Source organism: Pyxicephalus adspersus, chromosome 2, assembly GCF_032062135.1.
Source record: "Pyxicephalus adspersus chromosome 2, UCB_Pads_2.0, whole genome shotgun sequence".
Taxonomy (NCBI): Eukaryota; Metazoa; Chordata; class Amphibia; order Anura; family Pyxicephalidae; genus Pyxicephalus; species Pyxicephalus adspersus.
In genome coordinates, this window is record NC_092859.1 from 80,075,394 (window position 1) to 80,087,746 (window position 12,353).

Below are 12,353 nucleotides of genomic sequence, written 5' to 3' on the forward strand. Positions count from 1 at the left end.
CTCTGAAGAAGCCTGTCCTGGCTGAGAAAGTGTATACAAATACCCACCAGTAATCAAATTCTCCTACATCACACAGTCACAGGATCTATGCACTGGATAAGGATCAAAATGTCTGTACCAGCCATAAGCAAACAAAAACAACTCTGACATGTTAACTCAGAAATAAACGATGCGTCCCACTGTCCCATTTCTAACTTGAATTCATAATAAAAAAACAAAAACTTAAATAATAAAATGACCTACAAAAATGCCTACATATTGGCTTCAATTGTGTTTGCCTAATGCTTGAAAACCTTTGTTATACTGAGAGTGTAACAGTTATAGGAATCATTTTTCCATTTGAGTAGATTTAATACTTAGGTACTTACATACCTTTACAATGTTTTCAATGAAGGAAATTTTACTTAGAACACTTATAAACAGAGTGATTACACTTAAGGATAACAATTTTTCACACACCACTGGTTTCAATATGCAAATTACCATAGTTATATACCATGGTATTACACTTACATGTTATTGTATTTTTATTTTTTAAATACAGTTATATTTACTGGGATAGAATACTGGAAAAATCTAATAGTTTTGCAACCCTAGTTATGAAGGGTTTATAAATCATTCAAATGTATATACTTCAGTGAGCCCAGAAAAGACAATAATACAGTAAAAATAATCTTAAGTCTCACCTTGCTATTGCCGTATGCCATGTCCATAGCCTCCAGTGACAATGAGCATAGGGCGTTAATCATATGGTGTAGGGACACATCATCAAGGTATCTGGATGGAATATACACAGCCAGTTAAATAAAACCTTTTACATGCAACCTTTTTTATTTTTCCTTTTAGCTTTAAAGAATCTGGTGCCTAGAAGTATAATGGAAAAACAGGTTTAACACAAGTTAGAAACTGCCATAAGTCTAAGGAAGTAACTTACTGAGAGCTCTCAAACAGTCTTGAAAGAATAGTAGAGATTACAGGTAAATCTGTCATAACTGCTGTGGTTAAAACCTGAAAAAAGAAGTGGAAATAAAACATAACATCAGATTTTCTCTATTTAATTGGAATTTATGGTTTCCCCATTAATTGTTTAAAAATGATGGCACATTCCGACATATCGACATTATTGTGAAAATAAATCAGCGTTTCTCTAGCTAACACAATTGGTGGCACAGATGTGATTTAGGAACATGAACAGTAAGTAGTGAGCGAGCAGTATGTTTGTTTGATGTTTGGGCATGGCTTTTTTGGGTCACTTTATAGGTAAGTAACCAATGCATCATAAGCATGGTGCTGTGTCTTTTACTGGGATCCAATAGAGATCACTCAAAAGAAACCTACTGCAAACATTCCAAAGATAAACACAGTATCACATAAAGTATGTGATATATAAATATATATATATTTATTTAATGTGTGCTTTATTCAACATGTGGATTTTCTAACAATAAATACTTACTGTACTAGGACCTTCCACTGCTCTCCCTGGCTTCAGTGCCCCACCACTGCTGGGCTTCAATCCCAGGATCCACACCAAGTGCTAAAATAAATAAAACCATTTTAAAAACATTATACAATAGAATTAACAAACCCAATATACAATATTTTACCACATTTAGTTACTGGTTTACCTAGGAATTTGTAATCTTATACCAAGTAATTATTCTTATGTAATGAATACAACTTATCTAAAAACACTAAAAAAGTGTTCTGGTTGTTTAGGTGCATGGGTAATGTCTCTAAGTATTTGGTGCCAAACAACTGGCATTGTAAAATTTGCTGCCTAAACATAATCGCTATTGACAGTTACCTTATGTGACATTTTGGTAAATAGGTATCACCTATCGAAAAAAATAAAAAAAATAAAAGTTACTAACCTTAAGCTAACTGCAGGGCTAAAGTGAAAGTGCAGGATCTTTGTGGTGTATGCAAGTACGTTTGTTGGACTCCTAATCAATATCTATTTCCCTGTGAAACCCAATGGATTTCCTAGGCCCAGATTGTACAAAGAGGCTCATTTAGCAAAACATATGACTATAAACATTTGAGTTTTTTAAAGCAAGTACCTGAAGTGTAGCAAGCACTAGCTGCCAGGATGTTCCAAGGTATCCACCATGACAATGAGCCAAGTTAAGCAGTGTCCTCATACACTGGATGTTCTTAGCAGTAAGCTGTATGAAAACATATGTAGAAAGACATTATTTATTTGGAGGCACACAAACTTTATTACCTGACTCCTGCATAACACAATAAAGAGAAAACTGAAATAAATATACTCTACCATCACGGTTCCTTGGGGCTGCAGGGCTAGAGGCTGACCAACTGCTACTACCTGCTGATGTGAATCACTGGAGGGGCTGATCATCTGTACATTCTGCCCTTGAATAGAATAAGCTATGAAAAATAAAAAAAATATAAAGGAGTACAACAAACTAATAAAAAGAAAATAACAAATAATAATAAACATTGCATAAAATGAAAAGGATTATTTAATATGATTTACAGTAGCATTAAGTGCTTTACATGACCCTGACCCTTTATAGCCCCTTGCTATGAGGGAGGGGGCCCACACAGACTAAGTGGACCACAAGATTCACTTCTGCTTCACACAAAGTAGCTTGTAAGCAAAGTTTAAAAGCCACTGGTTAGAACTTTTAGTTTAAGTATATATATATATAGAAATCTACATGCATCTACATGCAAAACCAATCAAGACACTAGAATGATCAAATAAATTGGAGTTTGCTTACATTTGTTGCATAAAGCAGCCGATGAGCTGTTCAGCACAGTGAGGGCATAGTGTGGAGGTAAGGATCCTTTACAAATAGCAGTAATAAAAGCGTCCCTCGGTGTTACAAGTCCCAACTTTCCACAAAGAGCTGCCATGGTCATTTCAGCTTTCAAAATGTTTTCTGTTGCCGATTCATCCGTACTGTAGCAAAAGAGATAATTCTCAGTTCTGACAGTGTAAGAAATATATCTAGCTTTGAACTTAAAGCAGAACTGTACTCGTTGGTATACAAAGGGTTTGATAATTCTTTGGGTAAAGTGTGGAGTCTGCGCTTTATTTCATGTAGGTTCTCTTTACCATAGCTGGAATATAGTATAGCAGGACCTATACACAAGGTTCAATAAACTCTACAGGAAATGTAAGCACAAGTAAATGCAAATCTCTAAATTCTCAATTGAATGTAGATGGGCATGTGGTATTGCTGTCCGTTCATAACCCTTTTAAATATTTTCTTCAAATGCTTGCGTTATGAACCTAGCACTTTCCACTCACGTTTCTTATCCTAATGCTGCCAGTTATCCTAGGTTCAAGTAAAGATGAAGGTAAAACACACAATGCATCCCAGTGGTACCCTATAAGAAGTATTGGTTTATTGTGTGATCTGCGGTAAGGATATATAAAGTGTATCCTTTAGCAAGACAAACAAATAGAGCATTTCTTTTAGGTGGTACACACAATAAACCTATAATACCCACCTCACAAATCAGGGCACATAGTGTTATACAGTTAGCCTTTGAGTTACAGTCCCATTTTAAAGGGAATCCATAATCACTTGCATTTTAGTCAGTGTGCATCATTAAAAGTTTCCTTTGAAATAATTTTGAGTTTTAATGTAATATTCAGGATAAACATATTTTATCAGGCACTCCCTCTAGTGGCTGTATTAGCATAGAAAAAAAGTTCATCCAGGATTTTTAACTTCCAACAAGCAGAAAGCAATCAAATGATAGCACTAGTTAAAGCGTATCTAAACTCAGAATTTTCACTTTACATAAAAGGGTAGACAACCCTTTTAAGTAAGGGAATAATTCTGTTTGTGTTTTTGTTAAGTGCAACATCCAAAAAAAAAAAAAAGGAAAAGGAAAAGGATGCAGCACTTCCCCCTAATTCTCGATCGCCTAGGCCAGGGGTGTCCAAACTTTTTAGCAAGGGACAGATTTGGTAAGGTGAAAATGTGTGGGGGCTGACCATTTAGACTGACATTCTTTGAACCATTACAATATTACAACCAATTGAATATTACATGCAAATGAACAAATAAATCTAAACAAGTTTTTACCAAAATCACTCTGCCTTTTATATTTGAAGACACATAAAATGAAGAAAAAGTCTGTCTGGAAAAAAAAACTTCGGGAAAATTAAATATACCTAGGTTCATTTGAAACATTACATATTATTCACTATTAAATGCTTACTGTAAACTTCTAAATTCAAAGCATGTGAACAGCAAAATAACACTAACAGTTATCTTCAGAAGTGCAAAAACATTAAGGGCCATATGAATCCGTGTATCACTCGTTCTTTCGTTTTTAAATTGTACATCAAAAAATGAAAATATATTATTTGATTTGGAATTGGATATCAAAAATGAAAGCATGATCTCCTTTTCAATAGCTGCAAAATCCCGAAAGCACTGTTGAAACTCCTCAGCCAGAGATGAGATGTCTAATGCGTACCTCCCTATTTGCGCACTGATATTCTTCTGTGGAAAACTGGTCATTATTTCCTGCTACTATGGGAAATGTGTGCTGTTGGGCTGGGTTTGTGACAGGTGGAAAAGTAGCAGCTTGGTCCCAAAGGCTTTGATGTGTAAATACAGTTGGCTTACCACTGCATTTTGACCCTGAAGGCTCGTGTTCAACGCGTTCAGATGTTGTGGTATGTCAACTAAAAATCCAAAATCAGTCAGCCAAACAGGATCAGATAGTTCTGACATCGGTTGTCCCTTTTTTGCCAAGAACTGTCCGATTTCCTCCCTAAGAGAGTAGAAACGCTGCAGTGCAGACCCCCAACTGAGCTATCTTACATCTTTGTTAAACACAACATCTCCATATTCAGCTTGGGTGTGTAGTAGAAACTGTTGAAACTGGCGGTGGCACAGGGCTTTGGAGCGAATATAATTATTAGCCTTTATCACCGGTTTCATAACATGATCATATTTCAGATGTTTGGCACAGAGAACTTGTTAGTGAATAATAGAGTAAAGTTTTATAGCTTTGCGTTCTTTTTGCTGACTTTGTTACAGACTAGGGTTGATAACCCACTTCGCTCGCCAGCCATGGCAGGTGCACCATCCCTAATAATCTCAGTGACTTTATTCCACAGTAGTTTCATGTCATCTACAGCGGAACAAACAGAAACAAATAAATCTGTTCCTCTTGTTTGGTCCTTAAGGCTCTGGAGGTCAAGTAGCTCTTCACTCTCTTTCATTTCATTGTCCACTCTTCTCAAAAAAAAAAGTAACTGAGTGGTGTCAAGATCCGTGCTTTTGTCACAGGCTAACAAAAAAAAGTCAAACTCCACTCCTTTTGCCTCTCTCTCTTATAATCAGATGAAACGTCTTCAATTCTCTGTACCACAGTGTTGCGAGCCAGGCAAACATTTCTCCACCATTTTCAGCACGCAGTCTTTAATAAATTCACCCTCAGTAAAAGGTTTGCAGTGCTTGGCAATCAGCGTTTCCACATTGTAGCTCGCCTTTGTGGCATTTTCATTTGACTCACAGGCTCTTGTAAAAAAAACGCTGCTGTGCTGTTAAAACAGCTTCCAGTTGCTTAAATTTCTCGCCGCATTCGTTCCCAGTTAGCATGTTTCGTCTGGTAGTGCCTCCTGATATTGAATTCCTTAAACAAAGTCAGTCTCTTGGCAAATTAAGCAGACACAGTTGTTTCGTATTTCAGTGAAAAAATACTCCAATTACCACTTGTCCTGTAAGCGGAGGCCCTTGCTGTCAACTTTTCTCTTCTGGTGAAAAATAAAATAGCTTTTTTGTACACGTGTATTTTTTACTGTGGTAAACAGTGCTGGCGGGCCGCATATTATTGATTTTATGACAGAGGCTGCAGGCCAGTGGAAATCTGAACACTGGCTGCAATTGGGCCCCGGTCCGGACTTTGGACATGTCTGGCCTAGGCAATCGAGAATGAATGGGAGTGCAAATCCTCCCGGGATACCTACATCATGCATCCCAGGAGGCTCTTGGGTGCTCCTTTTGCGCATGCCCGAGAAGGAGCCTCTTCGTGAAAATAATTTGTCGATCCCATGCATGCAAAGTGATATCAGCAAGTTTTTTTTCTAAACTACGTCAGGGTAAGTAGGAAGAAGAACCAGGAAGAAGAGGCAAAGATAACGCAGCCTAGCGCGCTGGCTCGGAGACGGATGCTGGGACAACGTGGAACCCGAAGGAAGACACATTTTTCATTTTGTACAGAAAAGGTTGTTTCCAGTTAAAGATCAAAAATGTATATATGACAATATCCAATCCCCTTTTGCTAATATAGGTCAGAGATCAGCAACTCCTACTGATCACCTGCTAAGATGAACAATGTTGTGGGTGATTGGACAAGGCTCACAATCACTAAGCATGGTAAGAGGACAGGCTCTTAATGATACAACTTCTTGTGATTGCAACACACAACTGCCGCTGGCCTGCAATGTACTCAGGAGTCTAGGCCACTTTTGACACCTCCTGAGGCACTTTAATATAAGATGAATCAAGGTGATAAATGCTGTTTAATTAGCAACATTTCTAGTTGGAATAAGTTAACAATTTGAAAGATCATAAATAGCTGTAATGCAAAATAAATGTGCAAATTTTGGAATCTGTAAATATATGTGAATTAATAACATTTTCAAAAAATTATATATTGGCACATTTTAGCATTCATACTCTCCCTTTTGATTTGATTTTAAGTATTGAAATGAGGCATCTGGCTCAGCTCTATTGGGTCTATGCTTTATTATTTATAAACTAACATTCCTGTGTCCCATCATAATATGGCACCAGGCCCAGCAATATCAATCCTTTGCTGGCAAGTCTAGTTTAGATTTTATCTGCAATTCAACCTTTACATAGGCTGTGCATCATAGTCAGCACTCCGTAATCAGTTTTGTATCACAGAACAGTGCTTTCACTATGCATAAACCTGTAATGTTTAATCAGATAGAAATTAAGCTATGCTGCATTACTTTACATCTTACCTTGCATCTAGGAGCAGAGAGAGAGCAGCAAGAAGGCCACACCAACAGGCATTGATCATTTCTTCCCAAACAGTTCTACCAACTAAATACGAACGACAATAAGGAATATTATACAAACAGACACATCTAAAAACACACTAATATTTTAAACAATTTACATTGCTATGTCTTATACTGTACATACAGTAATAACTCCCAAAAAAACACTACACATGAGCTATATCCACAGTAATGAAACAGTTCTTCCAAAAAAAATATCACTTAGCCTTTTAACCTGGTTCTTGCTCTGGTGGGTCAGACACAGTTCTGAGGTCTGTTTGATCACTAGTTTGTGATGGAGTCTCTTCAGCTGAAATCTGGGAGTCTGTTTCAGCCTGGCCAATTTCTCCTTCAATCATGGTTGTAATACCCCGCACAAGATCTAACAGGCAATGAAACGCCACTGACAAGGCATATCCCTCTGGGATCGTAGGTGGCTCCACCTTATCCAGCATTTCAAGACTAAAAAGTAGAAGTAGATTACTTTACATTTATGATTGTAAATAAATGTGTTTATATCTTTTAAAGTGCCTTAAAATGTACACAAATCACTTTCTATAACTATTATTTATCTGCAAAGGTTTTTTTTTTTTTTTAACGAAAACTTGTACATTCAAAACTGGAAACTATGTTCCATCTAAAGCTGCACTTATAATTGTAAATTCACAGATATTAAAAAAAAATTACTTCAATTACCCTGACCCAATCAAAAATATTTCAAATACGTTACATTTTTAAAGCCATGATCTAATGTTCTTAACTTACTAAGTTGCCTTGGCACTGCCTTGAACAGAAATGGTCATGATGGGTATCCAGGTGCCTCTGTACTCAAAGGCAGGAAGTACACTTGCATTGCCAGCAGCTGCTACCATCCCTGAAGTGCTTTGACTAGCAGCAGGACCACCGGAGCTGGAACCAGCTGTCATTTAGAAGAAAACAAAAGACATATATAAGTCAACTGAGTACTGAGCCAAAGGGGTTCTAATCACATTGCTTAGCTATATACTATTTGGCATGGACTGATCAGGCACCTTAGTTGGTAACAAAAAGATTTTAGAAACATCAGAACAAATTTATTGTTTTAAGGTATCTCTGTCTTTCACAAAGGGACCCAACCCTTAAGACAAAGCACTACTCCTGGCCAAACCTAATTTATGAGGGTCTTCAAACCAGGAAAAAAGTTCTCTTAAAAATTCTCTTAAAAATTAATGGAAGCAACCTAAAAAGTGTGACATTTGCTGTCACTTGTCATTATGTAGAGGAGGGGGGAAAAAGAGACACAGTTGTCACCAGGCTGTTATTCAGTGAATAGAACATCTCTTGCTTTCCCACTGTGTAAAAAATATTCTAGCAAATAAGATAAAAGGACACTTTATTATTTACAGTTTTACATTAGATCAGATCTTCCTTCAAATAAATTTAAAACAAACAAGATTATAAAAAAACATTTGATAAGATTGAAAAGAATACCATTTGGGTTAGATGTGTTGGATGTATTTCCAGCACTTGGAATAAGGAAAAGTGACTGAATAAAGGATCCCAGAGCATTGACAATGTCTCGAAATACTTTAGTGGAGTGTTGCTTCATGTCATAGGACTGGCAGAAAGACCTGAGGATAGTAAAGTATTCTTGTTATTATTTACTAAATGATATAACATCAATTTCTTTAGATGTTATAACATACAAAAGCTTTAACATTACCATTTTAAAGTACACAAATACATGAAACACTACCGTACAGTGTTCTCCTCAGCCCTTTTTAGCTGGGCGCACAAACCCGGCTCCTTTCAGTAACCACCGGATGTTTTTGGAGTGGTTACTGAAGAGTTAGGACACTATACAGCAGCTGCCACCCACCTACAATTTCTTTCCACCTGGCTTTAAAACATTTTAAACACTGCACTAGGGGAACTTTTTTTCAATCAAACATTAAGGGATACTTTAAATGAACAGATTAAAAAAAAAAAAGAAATATTATTTGGTGAATATTGAGGTTCTAAATATTTAGGTAGTCGGGGTCTAAGGGTGAATTTCATGGAATACCAGGGATTGTGATTGCCTGCATGAATGAAAAGGACATTTCCACAGGATGGAAGTAACATAAGAGAATTATTTGTGGTTTAAGACCAATGATTGGAAATGTTGACTGATGTGGCTTTTAGAACAAATTTAGGAAAAAAGAGTTTTACCTGAGAAGCTGGGGCTGAACACAAAGCCTATGTATGGACTCAACAGCTACAGCTCGAAGCCACTGTGGTTTGTCAGCATCCAGGAATTTCACTAGCAGCGATAAAAAGATTTCACACTCTGTCACCTAAAAAAGTTTAGTTTTAAGAGGTTATTCTAACAAAATATAATGTGTCAAATGAAATTAAAGCTTTAAAAATAAAGTAAAACACATTATGCAGCACTGACATATTTTGGGCTACATATTGTAAACACAGCTACCCCCCCCCCTACGGACTATGAAAATATGTTTATAATGCTCCCATCTGACTATAGTACACCATTTTGTTTTAAAGTTTTACATTCAAATACAAATCTACAGGAATGGAAAACCCACTCAAATGCAGGACAAAGGTGGGTTTGTATGACAGCAAATGGCTACCAGTGGGGCATTTACATTACCTTCTTCATAAAATTCCTTCTTAAGCTACTTGCATATTAATACCACTGAATTTTGTGATTAACATTTATTACACACATTTACAATACAGGAAAAACAAAAGCTTACCAGAAGGCCATAAAACTGTTTGATAAGGACTGAAACAACTCGAAGCAATCTCATACAAATAGGAAAATAAGGTTTTTCAACTGGTGCAGGAGAAGAGTTACTACTAGAGCCTTGCCGGAACTTAATATTTGGAGAAAACAGCTTGATCACAAGAGGACACACTCTTTCCTTCAAGAGGAAGCTAAATTCTTGATGCTGTAAAAAAAAAAAAAAAAGGGCCCCGAAAAAAATCAAGTTTCTAAGAGCAGCGTACAGAAAAAAATATCAGACAATGCATCACATAGTACATGGACCTGGTAATTGTTTAGACTGTTATCTGGAAAAATTTAGTTAAACTTTCAACAACTACAATAAAAAATAGTGCTATACATTCAATGTTTTAAGACAATTGATTTTGATAACTAATACTTAACTTTGGTTAACATACTTACCATAGTTTACAGACAATAAAAGGTCATATGAATAATTTTTTAGATTCCGAGTTTTTGTTTATATTATAAAAATATGGTCCCAGAGCCCCATTAGGCTGATTGCCTATCTCTGAAGCTTTTGGGACATTCCTTCTTGTGTAACTTATTATAAATCATATTTATGTATCATTCTTGAATAGTTAGCAGCCTCTTGAAGACTGACATTTTTCAGATAGTTCTGATCTGGTCACCTCATCAATTATAGCCATTTTAAAAATGACACCTTCAAATGTTGTATGTTTTAAACATTTCAGTTTTACCTGTAAGAAAACCTGTGGAAAATCATTGAGAACGGATTCCAGAAGTTCTAGACCAAACGTCCGTGTCATTTCTGTCATTCCCACCAGCCAATACGGTGCATCTGCATTAACCAGCTGACACAGATCCTAAGAGAATCACAAAAAACAACACAGAATCTGACATTAAAGAACATTAAACATAACCACACATCTGACCAGACCTGCTTTTTTTTCTGGCAGCTTTGATTTCTGACAACCTTATTGCAGAACAAATTGTTGTAACTATTATTAGGAGTAAAGATATTTTTCAGGCTTTCTTAAAAGTGAACTGCAGAATGATTTTTGTTGACACAAGGTTTATGAGTAGAACCTAGTACAGACTGGCATTCCTAAATGGATACAGTTGGAAAATGACATGCCAAACTGAACCAGAGCTGATTGACATTACGTAAAACTTTAGTGTTTTTTAACAAAATTATCTCCTGCACTGTGTTTTTTAGACTGGCTACCAATTCATTACCAAATTATCAATACTGAAAGTGTCTAGTTTTTAAAACTGCCAACTTACAGCAGATGGTAGTGTATGCACGACTTGGTTGCCAATCAATCTTTCGTCATACAAAGTGCAGGTTGTTAATGGGCCACAACTGCATGCTTTTGGTTATAGAGAAAAGGGGATGGGGGTGCCAACATGTCTGTGTGGAAACAGCAGTGAACAGATTAGATAATTCATCCTGGTGAAAAGTCAGCCAGCGTGGCAGAGGTGTCTACAAATTACAAATCTGTTTCAATCTGACTGCTGAATCCAGCTGGATTGAAAAATGTTTTTTAACATCTGTAGGCACTTTAAGCTAAGTTTCAGCTGATAGAAGCGTCAAAATACCTTTGAAAAATGTTGAATAGTCTTAGACTTCACTAAACTTTGGAAAGAACCACAAGAAAAAAATGGAACTTAGTTTCTGTTTGCAGAACATGCTCAATCAGTTATAATGTTAGTTACAAGAGAAAAACAGTTTTTGGTTATCCTAACTCCAAAGCCGAAACTTTTAGAATAATCATCAATAAATCCACAAACACATGGATCTGAAAATTGTTGCCCTTCTATGCTAAAAAGTGTATTATTTCTGATTATTGGGTCACCCTCTGCACATTTCAAGTGTTTCTCAAAATGCCTGATGGGTAAAATGTCTGACAGTCAATAATTCCTGCTAACAACCTATGACACCCAAACTTACATTCTCACTTTTGCTGTTAAAGTTGGGATCTGACTGGAGGCAGCACAAATTATCTGAGCCAGTTCCTAACAAGGGATTAAATTTCTTTTTCAAGTTTATGTGAAAGATCAGCTTCATGAAAATAGTCTCTAAATTAATGTGTATTCCTTTCACTCTATGTATCTTCTTCTTACACAGATAGTATTTCAACAATCAGGGTTTTGTGCAATTATCAGCAGCACAGCTAAAGAAAAAAACAAAGATGCAAACAAGGACTATGGTATAGTACAATTATTATGCTTGTGTCTGTATTTCTTTTCTAAAGCAAAGGTAACAGAGCTAGCAGTATATCATATAAATTACCCCCTAATGCAATTCATCACAGAAATACAGCAATCTACACAGTCTTTTACCTGAAAGAGCATGTATGCATCTTTAGCACATGGCTTAAGAGTGCTGACAGATCTCCTATTACTGTTTCCAGTGACAGGCACGGGCTGCTCCACAACATCTGCATACAATAAAGAAACAGAATTTAATCTTCCACACACTAACAAATACCCTCATATTTTACCAGAATATCTACATTATTTCAGTAAATTACCAGAATACACAGCTCACATTTGGCTTTTATTAAAGAGAAAGGATCAACAGGATCTGTTAACACA

The 12,353-nt window shown here is 36.3% G+C and overlaps 1 protein-coding gene across 1 annotated transcript in view; it reads right to left on the minus strand.

Moving 5' to 3' along the window:
- Positions 1 to 12,353, minus strand: part of MON2 (MON2 homolog, regulator of endosome-to-Golgi trafficking) — a 56,193-nt gene that overhangs the window by 38,671 nt on the left and 5,169 nt on the right. The window contains 14 exon segments of the mRNA XM_072401204.1: positions 687 to 777; positions 935 to 1,008; positions 1,457 to 1,537; positions 2,064 to 2,168; positions 2,279 to 2,391; positions 2,748 to 2,929; positions 6,989 to 7,070; positions 7,263 to 7,489; positions 7,793 to 7,946; positions 8,498 to 8,637; positions 9,218 to 9,342; positions 9,763 to 9,957; positions 10,493 to 10,618; positions 12,099 to 12,196. Of these exon segments, the coding sequence (XP_072257305.1) occupies positions 687 to 777; positions 935 to 1,008; positions 1,457 to 1,537; positions 2,064 to 2,168; positions 2,279 to 2,391; positions 2,748 to 2,929; positions 6,989 to 7,070; positions 7,263 to 7,489; positions 7,793 to 7,946; positions 8,498 to 8,637; positions 9,218 to 9,342; positions 9,763 to 9,957; positions 10,493 to 10,618; positions 12,099 to 12,196 (1,793 nt within the window).